This window comes from Macrobrachium nipponense, chromosome 28 (assembly GCF_015104395.2).
Source record: "Macrobrachium nipponense isolate FS-2020 chromosome 28, ASM1510439v2, whole genome shotgun sequence".
In the NCBI taxonomy this organism is placed as follows: domain Eukaryota; kingdom Metazoa; phylum Arthropoda; class Malacostraca; order Decapoda; family Palaemonidae; genus Macrobrachium; species Macrobrachium nipponense.
In genome coordinates, this window is record NC_087217.1 from 28,875,679 (window position 1) to 28,889,478 (window position 13,800).

Below are 13,800 nucleotides of genomic sequence, written 5' to 3' on the forward strand. Positions count from 1 at the left end.
GTTCGGCATACGAACGAGTTAAAATTTACCCAATGTCAAACTTTTTTTATATTTTTTATATGCAAATATTTAGAAAATAAAAAGCTCCAACTTTAATTATTTTTTTGTTGTATTCTACATGAAAATGCGCACATTTTCATATATAAAAACTTTTTTTATGAAAATGCCTAATATGAAATGGAGCAAATATTATGAGAATGCGATTTAGTACACATTTTCTGAGATTTGCGCGGAGAATCCGCGCGCGGGAGAGAAGGAAATTTTTTTTTTTGTTCATGCAACTTACCTGACAATAGATATATAGCTGTATTCTCGAAGTCCGACAGAATTTCAAAACTCGGCACACCGCAGTGGGCGGCCAGGTCGTAGTACCCATTCCCAGCCGCTGGGAGGCGGATATCAGGAACCATTCCCATTTTCTATTCATTTTTTTCTGTCGCCGTCGGTTAAACAACTGTTACAGACCTCCCGCCTAGGATTGTTTTTGGATTGACTCGTTCTAAGTATCTGGATGACTTTGGTATGATTCTGGATTGTTGGATTGGCATACGCGGATAGTGGACTGTTTTTTATTTTGGATTGGCTTTTCTGTGAACGTGATGTCTGGATCAAGTTCAGTGAGTTTCAGAGTGTGTGTGAAGAGTGATTGCAAGGTGAGGCTACCTAAATCATCGGTAGATCCCCACACGTATGTATGAGGTGTAGGGGGCATGTTTGTTTGTTGGATGATCCGGTGCAATGAATGCAAAGGTTTGACCGATGATGGATGGAAGGTGTATGAGTCCTATCGGCATAAATTGGAACGCGATAGCATCAGGAGGGCTTCCTCCAAGAGCGGTTCTTCGAAAAGTAAGGGAAGTAACACATTTCACCTGTATTAACACCAGTAGAATTTGCTTCACCTAATCCTGTGTTGTTGCCTGCGGGCCCTGATTCTGTGTCTGGAGAAGGTAATGCCCTTTCTCTGATTCTAGAGTCGTTACGCACTCTAGAGTCCAAAGTGTTGGCCTTAGAAACCGGCTCAAGTAAAGTGTGTTGATCGTGCCCTAGTGTTGTGGAGGGGGCGTCAGATCGGCCCGTAATGCCTCTAGGCCTAGACCTCTATCGGACTCCCAGGACTCAGGGAGTGGTATGTCGAAAGCCGCAAGAGGGTTACGGGGGCTCCCCACCGATCTGGCGTCCCTTCGGCAGGACCTGTTGTTAGTTCCCAGGCTGCCAAGAGCGTGCACAGGCTCGCATCCTTAAGGACTGTTTTTCGTCCTCCGAGGCGCGACCCTCCCCGCGCAAGGGGTGGAGCGCTCGAGAGACTCGCGTCCGTTGAAAAGGACTTTTCCGAGGGAGGGACGCTTCACGTCCTCTCTCTCCGTTATCGTTGCGGTCTTCACCTGCGTCGTATGACGCTTTCCTCCACAGAAGAGAGGTAGGACGTTGTCTGAGGACGACGCTGAGAAGCGCTTCTCTCGCGCTTCGGAGAGGCAGGTAGCTGTACCTGTGAGAAGGAAGGAGGCGTCCCCAGCGCAGGTTCAGCCCTTCACCCCCTCTAGTTTCTTCACCAACAAAGAATATTCTTGTGTCTCTTCAAGACCAATTGTCAGCTTTAATGGCTCAGAAGACTCGCCCAGCAGCAGTCGAGCCTAAGCGTAGGAAGGACGCCAGACTGCCTGTCAAGAGGACGAGGCAGTCCCCTTCTCCGTCTCCTTGTTCGTCTCTGTCTCCGCGCTTGCTTCTCCGTCGGAGCTTCCTCGTTCTCGTTCTACTGGTAGGAAGTCTCGTGGACAGGACGCTTTTCTTCCCTCTCGACGTCCTGATCATCCCGCGCGTCAGGACGCTTTTGAGGACCGCTCGGGGGGGACGTTTTGCTAGACGCCGTTTGCCTTTTGAGAAGGCTTTCGAGAGCGCCCAGAAGGACGCTTTGAAAGCGAAAGCTAGACGCTTTAGCGGGAAGCGTAAGGACGCTCCTCTAGAGCGAGTTAGAGTAGCCTCTCTTGACGCTCAGCGCGGTCAAGACGCTCTTCGTTCTTCGAGCTCTAAGGATCGACAGAAGGTCGGTCGCTTTGAAGAAGCTGCTACACTTAATCCTCGAAAGCCTTTGTTGGGGAAGGCTAGACCCTTGGTTGGGCGCACGCCCTCTCCAGAGGTGCAATCTCCTTTGCCTCTTAGGGAGGAAGGAGAGCTTAGTAGTTCCGGCGGACTCAGTTGAGGAGGAACAGCCTTCGTTTTCGTTTCGTCTGTCAGATTACAAAGTGCTGGTTCGACTGTTACGCTCTTCTTTTTTGGAGAGAAGTTCCAGCCTGCAGCTCCCAAGTCTCCACCCTCTCGAGTTTTCGTCATCTAAGCCTTGCAAGGTTCGGAGTTTGTGAAATGAAAACTTTCTTTGTCACCAAGAGGCGTTTAAGAAGTTGCAAGATTGGATGGAACGTCGGAAGGATCAGAGCAAGTCGACTTTCGCCCTTCCTCTTCAAGACTCAGTGGGAAAGGCGGCATCTGGTATGAGACCAAAGGAGAAGTAGGAGTTAAGATCCCGTCGTCTTCCCAAGGGGACTTTGCTAGTCTGGTCGATGCTCAGAAGAGGTCCCTTTTATCGACTGCTAAGATTTCATGGACGCCAACGGAGATTGATCATCACATGAAAGGACTGTTAAGGACTCTTGAGGTCTTTAACTTTCTAGACTGGTGCTTGGGAGTCCTGGATCTTCAATCTAGGAGTCCTGACTCGTTAAGTTCTGGGGGAGCTGTTCCAATGTGTTATCCTGAATGGACAAGGGCCGTCAGGGATGGTTCGGAAGAGTTAGTGTCTCATTTCGGTTTCACTGCTTTTCTCAAGAAGAGAGCGCTTTTTTCCCTGCAACTTTACGGCTAGGTTGTTTCTACAAACGCAGAAAGCGGAGCTTCTGCTTTGCTCCTCTTTCGAACCATCTCTTCCCCCAGGCTATGGTAAAAGGACCTGGCAGTGAGCCTACAGGAGAAAGGCTACCCAGGACCTCTTGGCCCAGTCTTCAAGACGCCCCCCGAGTCCCTACTACGTCTTCTTTTTGGACGACCACCTAGGAGGTTAAACCCTTTCATGGCGCTCCTCCCTCGAAGAGCTGCTCCTCGAGGGAGAGGGTCTTTCAAGAGGAAGAGCTTCCTTCAAGCCTAAATCCTCTAAATGAAAATCAAGTCCTTCAGATGCCGGTCGAGCCAGGCTAAAGTTCTTTGCGGGGGCGTGGAGAGAGAGAGATACAGATGCGTGGTCCCTCAAGATAGTGGAACAGGGGTACAAGATCCCTTTTTGGACCCTCCTCCTCTATCCACAACTCCCAGAGATCTTTCCCCGTCATATCAAGGGGAGAAAAGTCAGATTCTTTTCGATCTTTTAGATCAAATGATCAAGAAAAGAGCGGTGGAACAGGTATTAGACCTGGGGTCACCAGGATATTACAACAGGCTTTTCCTGGTACCAAAGCAGTCGTCGGGGTGGCGTCCAGTCTTGGACGTAAGCAGGCTGAATCTTTTCATAGAAAAGAAAAATTCAAGATGAAACGCCTCAGTCGGTTCTAGGAGCCTTGAGACGGGCGACTGGATGGTGTCCTTGGACCTACAGGACGCATACTTTCACGTTCCTATCCACCCTCTTTCAAGAAAGTTTCTGAGGTTTGTGTTAAAGGACAAAGTTTGGCAATTCCGAGCCCTTTGTTTCGGATTAAGCACGGCTCCGATGGTATTTACCATGCTCATGAAGAACGTAGCGAGATGGTTTACATTCTGCAGGGATAAGTGTGTCCCTGTATCTCGACGATTGGCTTATCAGAGCATCGTCAGAAGAGAGGTGTCTGAAGGACCTTCACTTCACGTTAGCCTTGGCAAGGTCCCTGGGACTTCTGGTCAACCTCGAAAAGTCGCATCTGACCCCAACACAGTCCATCGTGTATCTGGGGATCAGATGGATTCAGTGGCTTTTCGAGCGAGGTTTCCGTCCCAGGAATGACAGCTGCAGGCTTAGAGAGAGTTTCGGCCTTCCTGGGGAGGGGAGGAAGCTTGCTCGGCGAGGGAGTGGATGAGTCTGCTGGGGACCATTTCCTCGCTGGAAAAGTTTGTTTTCCCTGGGAAGACTACACCTCAGGCCTCTCCAGTTTTTCTTTGCAGAAGAATGGAGAGTCAAAGAGGATCTGGATGCGACCTTTATGATCACCAAATCGGTGTAAAAACCATTTAAGTGGGGTTAGATCCTCGGAAAGTTTTTCCGAGAGGGGTTGTCCCTAAGCTTCTGAGCCCCGACCTAGTGTTGTTTTCCGACGCCTCCGTGTCGGGATGGGGAGCAACACTATGAGGTTAAGAAGTGTCAGGCGCCTGGAGGGGGGAACAGGTGTCCTGGCACATCAATGTGAAGGAACTAGCGGCGGTTTTTCCTGGCGCTACAGTTCTTCCAGCAAAAGGTTGCAGAAAAAGTTGTCCAAGTCAACTCGGACAACACCACGTCCCTTGCGTACCTAAAGAATCAGGGAGGTACACACTCCCGTCCTCTTTTTTACTTAGCGAGGGAGATTCTGCTGTGGGCAGATGCAAGGCGAATCAGGATCCTGACGAGATTTATCGCAGGAGTCCAGAATGTCAGAGCAGACCTTCTCAGCCGACAGGATCAGATTCCTGCCGACGGAATGGACGCTGCACCAGGACGTCTGTCGGGAACTATGGAGACTGTGGGGACGTCCTTTAGTCGACCTATTTGCGACGTCGAGACGAAGAGGTTGCCTCTTTATTGCTCCCCTGTGTTGGATCCGGGAGCAGTCGCTATAGACCGCTCTGCTCTGAGACTGGAAGAACCTGGACCTGTATGCCTTCCCTCCATTCAAGATCATGGGGGAAGTCATAAGGAAGTTCGCGGCATCGGAGGGGACGAGGTTGACCCTGATCGCCCCGATGTGGCCCGCGAAGGAATGGTTCACGGAGGTAATGTCCTTCCTCATAGACTTTCCGAGGACGTTGCCCTGGAGGAAAGATCTACTCAGACAGACCCCACTTCGCAAGATAATCACCGATACCTCTCCGCGCTTGGGTCTGACTGCGTTCAGACTATCGAACAAGTTGGCCGGAGCGAGAGGTTTTTCTAAAGCAGCTGCGAAAGCGATCGCCAATGCAAGGAGGACTTCCTCAGAGCTGTTCTTTACCAGTCGAAGTGGGCTCTTATCAGGGCATGGTGTAGAAAGGAGGGAATGTTTTCTCTTCCACTACCTCTGTGAGCCAGATAGCCGATTTCCTGCTATTCTTAAGGAATGTGCAGAAGCTGGCAGTCCCGACCATCAAGGGATATAAGAGTATGCTGTCAGCAGTCTTCCGACACAGAGGCCTAGACCTTACTGACAACAGAGATCTTCACGATCTCTTGAGATCGTTTGAGACTACCAAGATACCTCAGGCGAGGCCTCCTTCTTGGAACTTAGATTTAGTTCTTAGACTGTTGATGTCGAGTCCTTTCGAGCTCTCCATGCAGCGTCTCTTAGGAAACTTGACGAAGAAGGCTCTTTTTCCTAACTGCTCTGGCGACGGCGAAGAGAGTTGCGAAATTCAAGCCATTAGTAAAGCAGGTGGGCTTCAAGGTGACAATGCTGTCTGCTCTTTGAGTCCCACTTTCTTAGCGAAAAATGAAAACCCGTCTAACCCTTGGCCAAGGAGCTTTGAAATTAAGGGTATGACAAGCCTTGTGGGCCAAGAACCTGAGAGAGCCCTGTGCCCTGTCAGGGCTCTAAAGTTTTATGTTCACAAGACAAAGGAGGTACGAGGTCCCTCAGATAATCTGTGGTTGTTCGGTAAAACAAAACGACCCGATATACCATTATCCAAGAATGCTTTGGCGTTCTTTCTGAGGGACGTGATTAAAGAGGCTCATTCGTCTTACCAGAAGACCGATTTGAGCCTCTTGCGAGTGAAAGAAAGCTCACGAGGTCAGAGCTGTCGCAACCTCGCTTGCCTTCCAAAGGAACATGTCGATCAAGGACATCCTTGACGCCACCTTTTGGAGGAGCAACTACTTGAGAGATGTGAGAACGATATACGAGGACTGTTGTTCTCTTGGGCCATACGTTTCTGCAGACACAGTCTTGGGGGCTGAAGGTAGCTCTCTCCCTATCCCTTAGTTAGGTTTAGGTTAGTTTTTAGTTGTGTTTTTTGGTTGTGGTGAGTCTTTGGTGAAGACCTCCCATCTTAGTTTTAGTGTTCAGGGGTCTTGGATAGTTGGTCAAGGTGGTGGTCAGTTGCTTCGTTGCCCTCATATGTATGGCTCGATGTTCTTGTAACGTTTTGAGGTCAAACGTCCCCGTTGACAGAGCATCCAGAGCGCACCAGCACTACAGGTCTCCACCTGGCTGGCAACTCTGATTAAGCACAAGCAGGCTTAAGTGACAGTAATCACAGAGTCGACTTTGCTAACAGGTGAGGAACCAAGGTGTACATCATCTACTTAATTTAAGTTTCCTACAAATCCTATTCTGTCTCTTCCCACCATCCGAAGGTGGGATTCAGCTATATATATATCTGTCAGGTAAGTTGCATGAACAAAATGTTATTGTTGTAATACAATTAAGTTTGTTCATACTTACCTGGCAGATAATATAATTAAGAAGCCCAACCCCCCCACCTCCCCTCAGGAGACATGGCACTGAGAAAATATGATAGAGATGGGTAATGGTTCCTGATATCCGCCTCCCAGCGGCGGGAATGGGTACTACCACCTGGCCGCCCACTGCGTGTGCGCGAGTTTTGAAATTCTTTTCGGATTTCGGGGAATACAGCTATATATATATCTGCCAGGTAGTATGAACAAACTTAATTGTATTATAACAATAACATTTTTTTAAATTCACCATAAATCTAAATATTGTGAATAGAGATGAATTTGGTTTCAAAATGAAGATAAATGACTGATGACTTACTAGACTGTAAAGTTTTAGCTTACAATTGCGTTTTTCGACCATTTCGGTAGAGTCAAAGTTGACTGAACGTGGTTTTTTTTTTTGTTTTTTTCTATTTATTGTGAGTTATATGCAAATATTTCGAAAATAAGAAAAGCTACAACCTTCAATTATTTATTGTTGTATTCCTACATGAAATTGCACACATTTTCACATAAGGAAAACTTTATGTAACGGCTAATTTAAAATGTTGCAAACATTACGACAATCGGGACGAAAAAATTTCTGACTTTTCGGAAGAGTTACCGCGCGCACGTAAGGAAAATGTTTTTTATTCATAATTTCACCATAAATCAAATATTGTGCTAGAGACTTCCAATTTGTTGCAAAATGAAGGTAAATGATTGAATATTACTTGAATATAAGAGTTTTAACTTACAATTGCGTTTTGCGACCATTTCGGTAGAGTCAAAGTTGACTGAAGGTTGAAATTTTGGCACTTATCGTTATTTATATGAAAATATTTCACAACTGATAAAAGCTACAACCATGGGTTGTTTTTAGTTGTATTGTGCATGAAATTGCGCACATTTCCATATATAAAACTTTATGTAATGGCTAATTTAAAATGGTGCAAACATTACAACAATCGCACAAAAAAATTTATGATTTTTTGGAAGAGTTACCGCACGGACGTAAAGAAAAAGTTTTTTTTTCATAAATTCACCATAAATCTAAATATTGTGCTAGAGACTTCCAGTTTGTTGCAAAATGAAGGTAAGTGATTATAATACTTCATGTAACGGCTAATTTAAAGTAGTGCAAAAATTATGTCAAAGTGACAAAATAATTTCTGAGATGTGTCACTGATACTTTTTAGTGCGATAAGAAAGAAATTCGTGCTTGTGCGCCTGGGTAACGACTGTAAACAAAACAGCACCTTGATCCGTGAGCTCCCAGCATCCCCCAAGGCGCGTGATTCAAAAGTTTTCTCCAGCCTTGTAGGCCTATAAGTATTTTTCCGCAAATTTAAAAAAAAACTTTTTTTTTTATCGACGTATCACACGTCCAATCTGCACCCCAACAGGACAATTTATGTCGATGTTTAACACGTCCAATCGGTGTTAAAGGGTAATTAAGACTAGTCCTACATGTCTTGTATTTGTTGGTTTTACCTAAATTCATTGTGGCTTATGACAAAGTAAAATTTAAAAAATTTTTAGCTATATAGAATACATAACAGTGTATGACTCTTGTGATTTAGTTTGCATGTGATTTGACAATGGTTTTGTATATGTTGAATCACTAGTTTGTGGTAATCTTAAATAGCTTCTATCTCATATATAAGTGATGGAAATTTTATGATATACAATTCAGAAGAAAGAGCAGCATAACAGTGTAATTAATCAGTTAAACATCAAGCGTACAGATACGCGTGCGCACAAAAAAAAAAAGGCTAGACAGGCAAATATACTATTGATGTAAAAGGCCTGTGGTTATTCCAAGTTATAATCCCAAGCTGGTTCCCATTAACTTCTTTCCCAAATTTGTTGTTATTTTAATACCTTGGTTATCAGATACATTACGACTGCAACTAACCCTTTAACGCCGATTGGACGTATTAAATGTCGACAAAAATTGTCTGTCGGGTGCCGAACCGACGTATGGTATGTCAACGAAAAAAAAGTTTTTTTAAAAAATTCGCGGAAAAATAGTTATAGGCCTACTAGGCGAAAACTTTTGAATTGTGCCTTGGGGGATGCTGGGAGCTCACGGATCAAGGTGTTGTTTCGTTTACAATTGTTACCCAGGCGCGCAAGCGCGAATTTCTTTCTTCTCGCACTAAAAAGCATCAGCGACACATCTCAGAAATTATTTTGTCACTTTGACATAATTTTTGCACCATTTTATATTGGTCGTTACATGGAGTATTATATATGAAAATTGTGTGCAATTTTATGTAGAATACAACAAAAAACAACTCATGGTGTTGCTTTTATCATTTTGAAATATTTTCATATAAATAAACGATAAGTGCCAAAATTTCAACCTTCGGTTGACTTTGACTCTACTGAAATGGTTGAAAAACGCAATTGTAAGCTAAAACTTTTAAATTCTAGTAATATTCAATAATTTACCTTCATTTTGCAACAAATTGGAAGTTTCTAGCACAATATTTTGATTTATGGTGAATTTATGAAAAAAAATTTTTTGTTTTTTCCTTACGTCCGTGCGGTAACTCTTCCGAAACAAAAAATTATACATTTTTTCGTCCGATTATCGTAATGTTTGCACCATTTTATATTAGCCATTACATAAAGTTTTATATATGAAATGTGTGCAATTTCATGTAGAATGCAACTAAAAAACAAGGCATGGTTGTAGCTTTTACCAGTTTTGGAATATTTTCATATACAGGCGGCCCTCAGTTAGCGGCAGGGGTTCCGTTCCTGGCCGCCGACGGCAAGCGATTTTCGACGCTGAGCGATTTTTAAAACCTACGGCCACCGCACACCTTTCGAAACTCTAGACCAGTCAAAGGTGCCGTAATCCCACAACGGCGCAATAAATAAAATTAAAATATTTATGCAGTGTAGTACTATAGAATTTACTGTACAGTACTTTTGGGTGTCTAGAGTATGTATATATAAAGTTTATACAGTGTACAGGTAGCTGTAGTGTTCGGTTACGAACATTAGTCCTTATGATAGTCCAATTTTATGAGAGATCAAATTACAATGGCCTAACATTATCCATCTTCTAGTTACATAAGTTCAATAACAGCAAAAGAGAATGATGAAAGTATGGTTTTAACGTTATACTCATTATGTGAACGTGTACAGCCATGAACAACCGAACGAGAAACCACTTTTTTTTTCCAAGTACACCGAACTGGATAACATTCGTTTGGCTTGTATTTCAATCATCATAACAACACCATACAACATTACCGTAGTTGTTATAAATGGCGTTATGTATAGAATAGAACTGAGATACCTTAATGTAATAACTTTATTTGCTATAGATTAAAGATCAATCGGGAAATATAATGTTAAATTTAAACCTAGTTATAAACTGAAGCTGAGAAAACTGTTCAAGCTGCTAATGACTATATCGTACATCGGCAACAAGGATAAAACTGCAGTAAACATGTGCATCAACACAACCGTGATATTGGGATAAAATCATTTTAATCAAAACTACTGTGCTTGAAAGAACACATTTTACTGTTGGTTTCACGCTGTTTTATAAGATAAATAACGTAAAGTTCGTATAGATGATATAAAGGATTATTGCGAACGGAATCACATAATTTTTTATGCAATAAACATGCCGGCAATGTAATCTGTAACGAAAAAAAAAAGTAGTTCACATTCACAACGAGACATATTCAATAAATATTTCCACCTAAAACATGCTGTATAAGGAAAAATAACTTTGTCTCGTATAAGTCAAGTATATAGATATTCGTTTATGCTAACTAGAAGCAAGAGCATTCGCTCAGAATTTCGTTGTGGTGAAACAAACTTGTATTCATCAGCTGATTTCAAACCACAACATTGGCCGCTCTGCGGAATACGGGCTTAAATTTTGCTGTAGTATATTTTAAAATACAATAATATGAGAATACATACAATATTCCTGGATACAGTGAAATAATGTATAACTTTTTAAAGGATTTATGGAAAAGATGCATAATTAATAAAATAACACAATGCAATTTTCGGAACTGGCGGACAAGAACAGAACATGAAAAAGCATCCCTGACAACATTGAGCGTAGTTACAAAGGCTTGCCTTAATTTGTATCTTATTTCTGTACAAAAATGAAAATACCTTTACGTAATATATTTTCATACACATTTTAAACATTAAAGCATAAACATTTAAAAAATCGACACATCGATCGCTAAATTTGGACTCTTTTTAACTATATTTTCGGAAGAGCGGCAGACGGCGGCATACAAGAACGAACTTGAAAAAACATCGTAGTCGATAACTTGAAGGGCAGTTTCAAAAGCTGCCTTTTTATCATATTTCTGCACATAAATAAAAATACCCTTTTCGTAATACATTTTCATACACCATTTAAACATAAAAAGCATAAACATTTATAAAATCGACACATCGATCGCTAATTTGCACTTTGTTCATGACACTTACCTGTCGATATATATATAGCTGTATTCTCCGAAGTCCGACAGAATTTCAAAACTCCTGGCACACGCAGTGGTCGGCCAGGTGGTTAGTACCCATTCCCGCCGCTAGGAGGCGGGTGTCAGGAACCATTCCCATTTTCTATTCAGATTTTTCTCTGTCGCCGGTCGGTAAACAACTGTTTACAGACCTCCGCCTAGGATTTTTGTTCACTTGAGTATTTGATTGTCTCTTGGTTTTTGAAACTTGCTCGGTGGATTGGCATAAGCGTTCTAAGCGAAGTTTTAAAGACGCTCGACGTCCATTAGAGCATGTTCCGCTTCAGGACGCTTCTTTGATGGATAAACGTCTTATAGACATTAGAGTCCAGTGGATCGAAAGCTTTCATTGAAGACGCCGACTTCCTGCGAGTCCTAAGTCTCGCTCCCTTAGCAAGGGCGCTCGCGATGACGATAGACGCCCGGCTATCGGGATTCTCAGAAAGATAAACGTACTCAACTGAGAGGAACTCGACAGGAATCCCGCAAAGAGGCTTTTGAAGACCTTTGCCTCTGATGGCTTCGAAAGACAAGTCTTTACAAGAGTCTCGAGTTTTCAAGGACACAGCGGATCATTCGCGCATTGTCTCGTCTATTCCGTTCAGCGGATAGGAGCTCCCCCTTACGAACAGAGCCTCAAAGGATAAGTGCTTCTTGTTTAACTAAAGAAACTTCGGACTGTCAAGATCAATGGAGAGTCTTCTAATGATAACACATCCTGCAGAAGAGGAAGAGCCTTCAGAAGCATCTACGATTATAAGCACGTTAACGCGCTTACTGAAGGATTGTTTTTCAGAAAAATTCCAAGCACCAGTTCCTCTCTCACCGCCATCGCAACTATCCTCATCCAAGACGAGACAAGCTCCGGGTTTTGTTAGGATGGCTTCTTCGCTTTCTACTAAAAGAGCGTTCAAGAAGAATGATGATTGGATGGAATCAAGGAAGACGAAAGGAAAGACGTCCTTTGCGCTTCCTCCATCTAAGCTAAACGGGGGAGAGGCGGTATATGGTATGAGACCGGAGAAGAAACAGGGTTGAGACTTCCTTCGTCTGCGCAAGGTGACTTCTCAAACCTGGTCGAAGCACCGAGGAGAACTTACCTGACCTCGGCTAAGGTTTCATGGACTATGCCTGAAATAGATCACCATCTAAAAAGGGACTGTACAGGACGTCGGAAGTATTTAACTTCCTAGACTGGTGCTTAGGAGCTTTAGTTCTGCAAGCTAAGAGCCCAGAATCAGTGTCACTAGAAGAATTATTGAGCGTCCTGTCATGTATGGATAAAGCAGTAAGGGATGGCTCGATGAGTTAGCTTGCCACTTTACTACGGGAATATTAAAGAAGCGGGCGCTTTTCTGCAGTTTTACTGACTAAAATCAGTTTCTCCTACGCAGAAGCAAAGAGTTATTATTCGCCCCCTTTTCTTCCCATCTTTTTCCTGAAAAATATGGTAAAGGATTTATCTGTGAACCTGAAGAGAAAGCGACACAGGATAATTTTAAGCCCTTTCGTGGCAGAGCACCATCAAGAGCTTCTACACGAGGAAGGGGCTTTGCTAGAGGCAGAACCCCCGCAAAGCAAAGGGGAAAGAAGTGACAACCTTGCCCTTCTGGCACCAGTGGGAGGGAGACTTTCTCTCTTCGCAGAGGCTTGGAGAGCAAGGGGACGACGCCTGGTCCCTCAAGATTATAGAGAAGGGATACAAAATTCCCTTTCTCTCCATGCCTCCGTTGAGCATGAAGCCTATAGACCTGTCACCATCTTATCAGCTGCAGAAGCAACAGATTCTACTCGATTTATTAGATCAGATGATCGAGAAAAGAGCCGTAGAACGAGTGCTCTTGACAGATTCCCCAGGCTTCTACAACAGGTTATTCCTGGTTCCGAAGCAGTCTGGGGGATGGAGGCCTGTCCTAGATGTCAGCAGTCTGAACCTTTTCGTGAAGAAAGAAAGCTTCAAAATGGAAACATCGCAGTCGGTCCTGGGGGCCTTGAGACCAGGGGATTGGATGGTGTCATTGGATCTCCAAGACGCTTACTTCCATGTCCCCATCCATCCCCAGTCCAGAAGTTTCCTTTCTCAGGTTCATTTTAAGAGACAGGTCTTCCAGTTCAGAGCTCTATGCTTCGGACTGAGCACAGCTCCCATGATTTTCACTTTTCTCATGCGGAACGTGGCAAAGTTGCTTCACCTCTCGAAGATACGAGTCTCCCTTTACCTGGACGAGTGGCTCATACGGTCGTCATCGAGAGCAAGGTGTCTGGAGGACCTTCAGACTACGTTACTGTTGGCGAAATCTTTAGGCCTCCTGATCAATTACGAAAAGTCCCATCTGACCCCAACACAGTCCATCGTGTATCTGGGGATTCAGATGGATTCAGTGGCTTTTCGGGCTTTTCCGTCGCTAGAACGTCAGCGGAAAGGCTTAGAAAAAGTGTCAGCCTTCTTGGAGAAGGAAACATGCTCGGCGAAGGAATGATGAGTCTGCTGGGGACATTTCTTCGCTGGAGAAGTTTGTTTCTCTAGGGAGGCTACATCTCAGGCTCCTACAGTTTTTCCTAGCAAGAAAATTGGCAGGGACAAAACAAAACCCTAGAAGGGAATTTGAGAATCTCCCCGTTGGTCAAGAAACACCTAGAGTGTGGCTCGATCCCACCAAGATGTCGAAAGGTGTCCCCTATGTCTTCAGAGTTCCGACCTAGTGTTATTTACAGACG

At 43.9% G+C, this 13,800-nt stretch overlaps 1 protein-coding gene across 1 annotated transcript; it reads left to right on the plus strand.

Annotated features, from left to right (window-relative positions):
- The first annotated feature begins 12,818 nt into the window (after positions 1 to 12,818).
- On the plus strand, positions 12,819 to 13,562 carry LOC135201140 (uncharacterized). Its single transcript, XM_064230019.1, has one exon. The coding sequence runs from the start codon at positions 12,819 to 12,821 to the stop codon at positions 13,560 to 13,562; it is 744 nt and encodes a 247-aa protein (XP_064086089.1).
- The last annotated feature ends 238 nt before the right edge of the window (positions 13,563 to 13,800 follow it).

Coding starts and splice junctions, on each gene's coding strand:
- LOC135201140 (XM_064230019.1), top strand. CDS start 12,819: ATGAAGCCTATAGACCTGTCACCATCTTATCAGCTGCAGAAGCAACAG.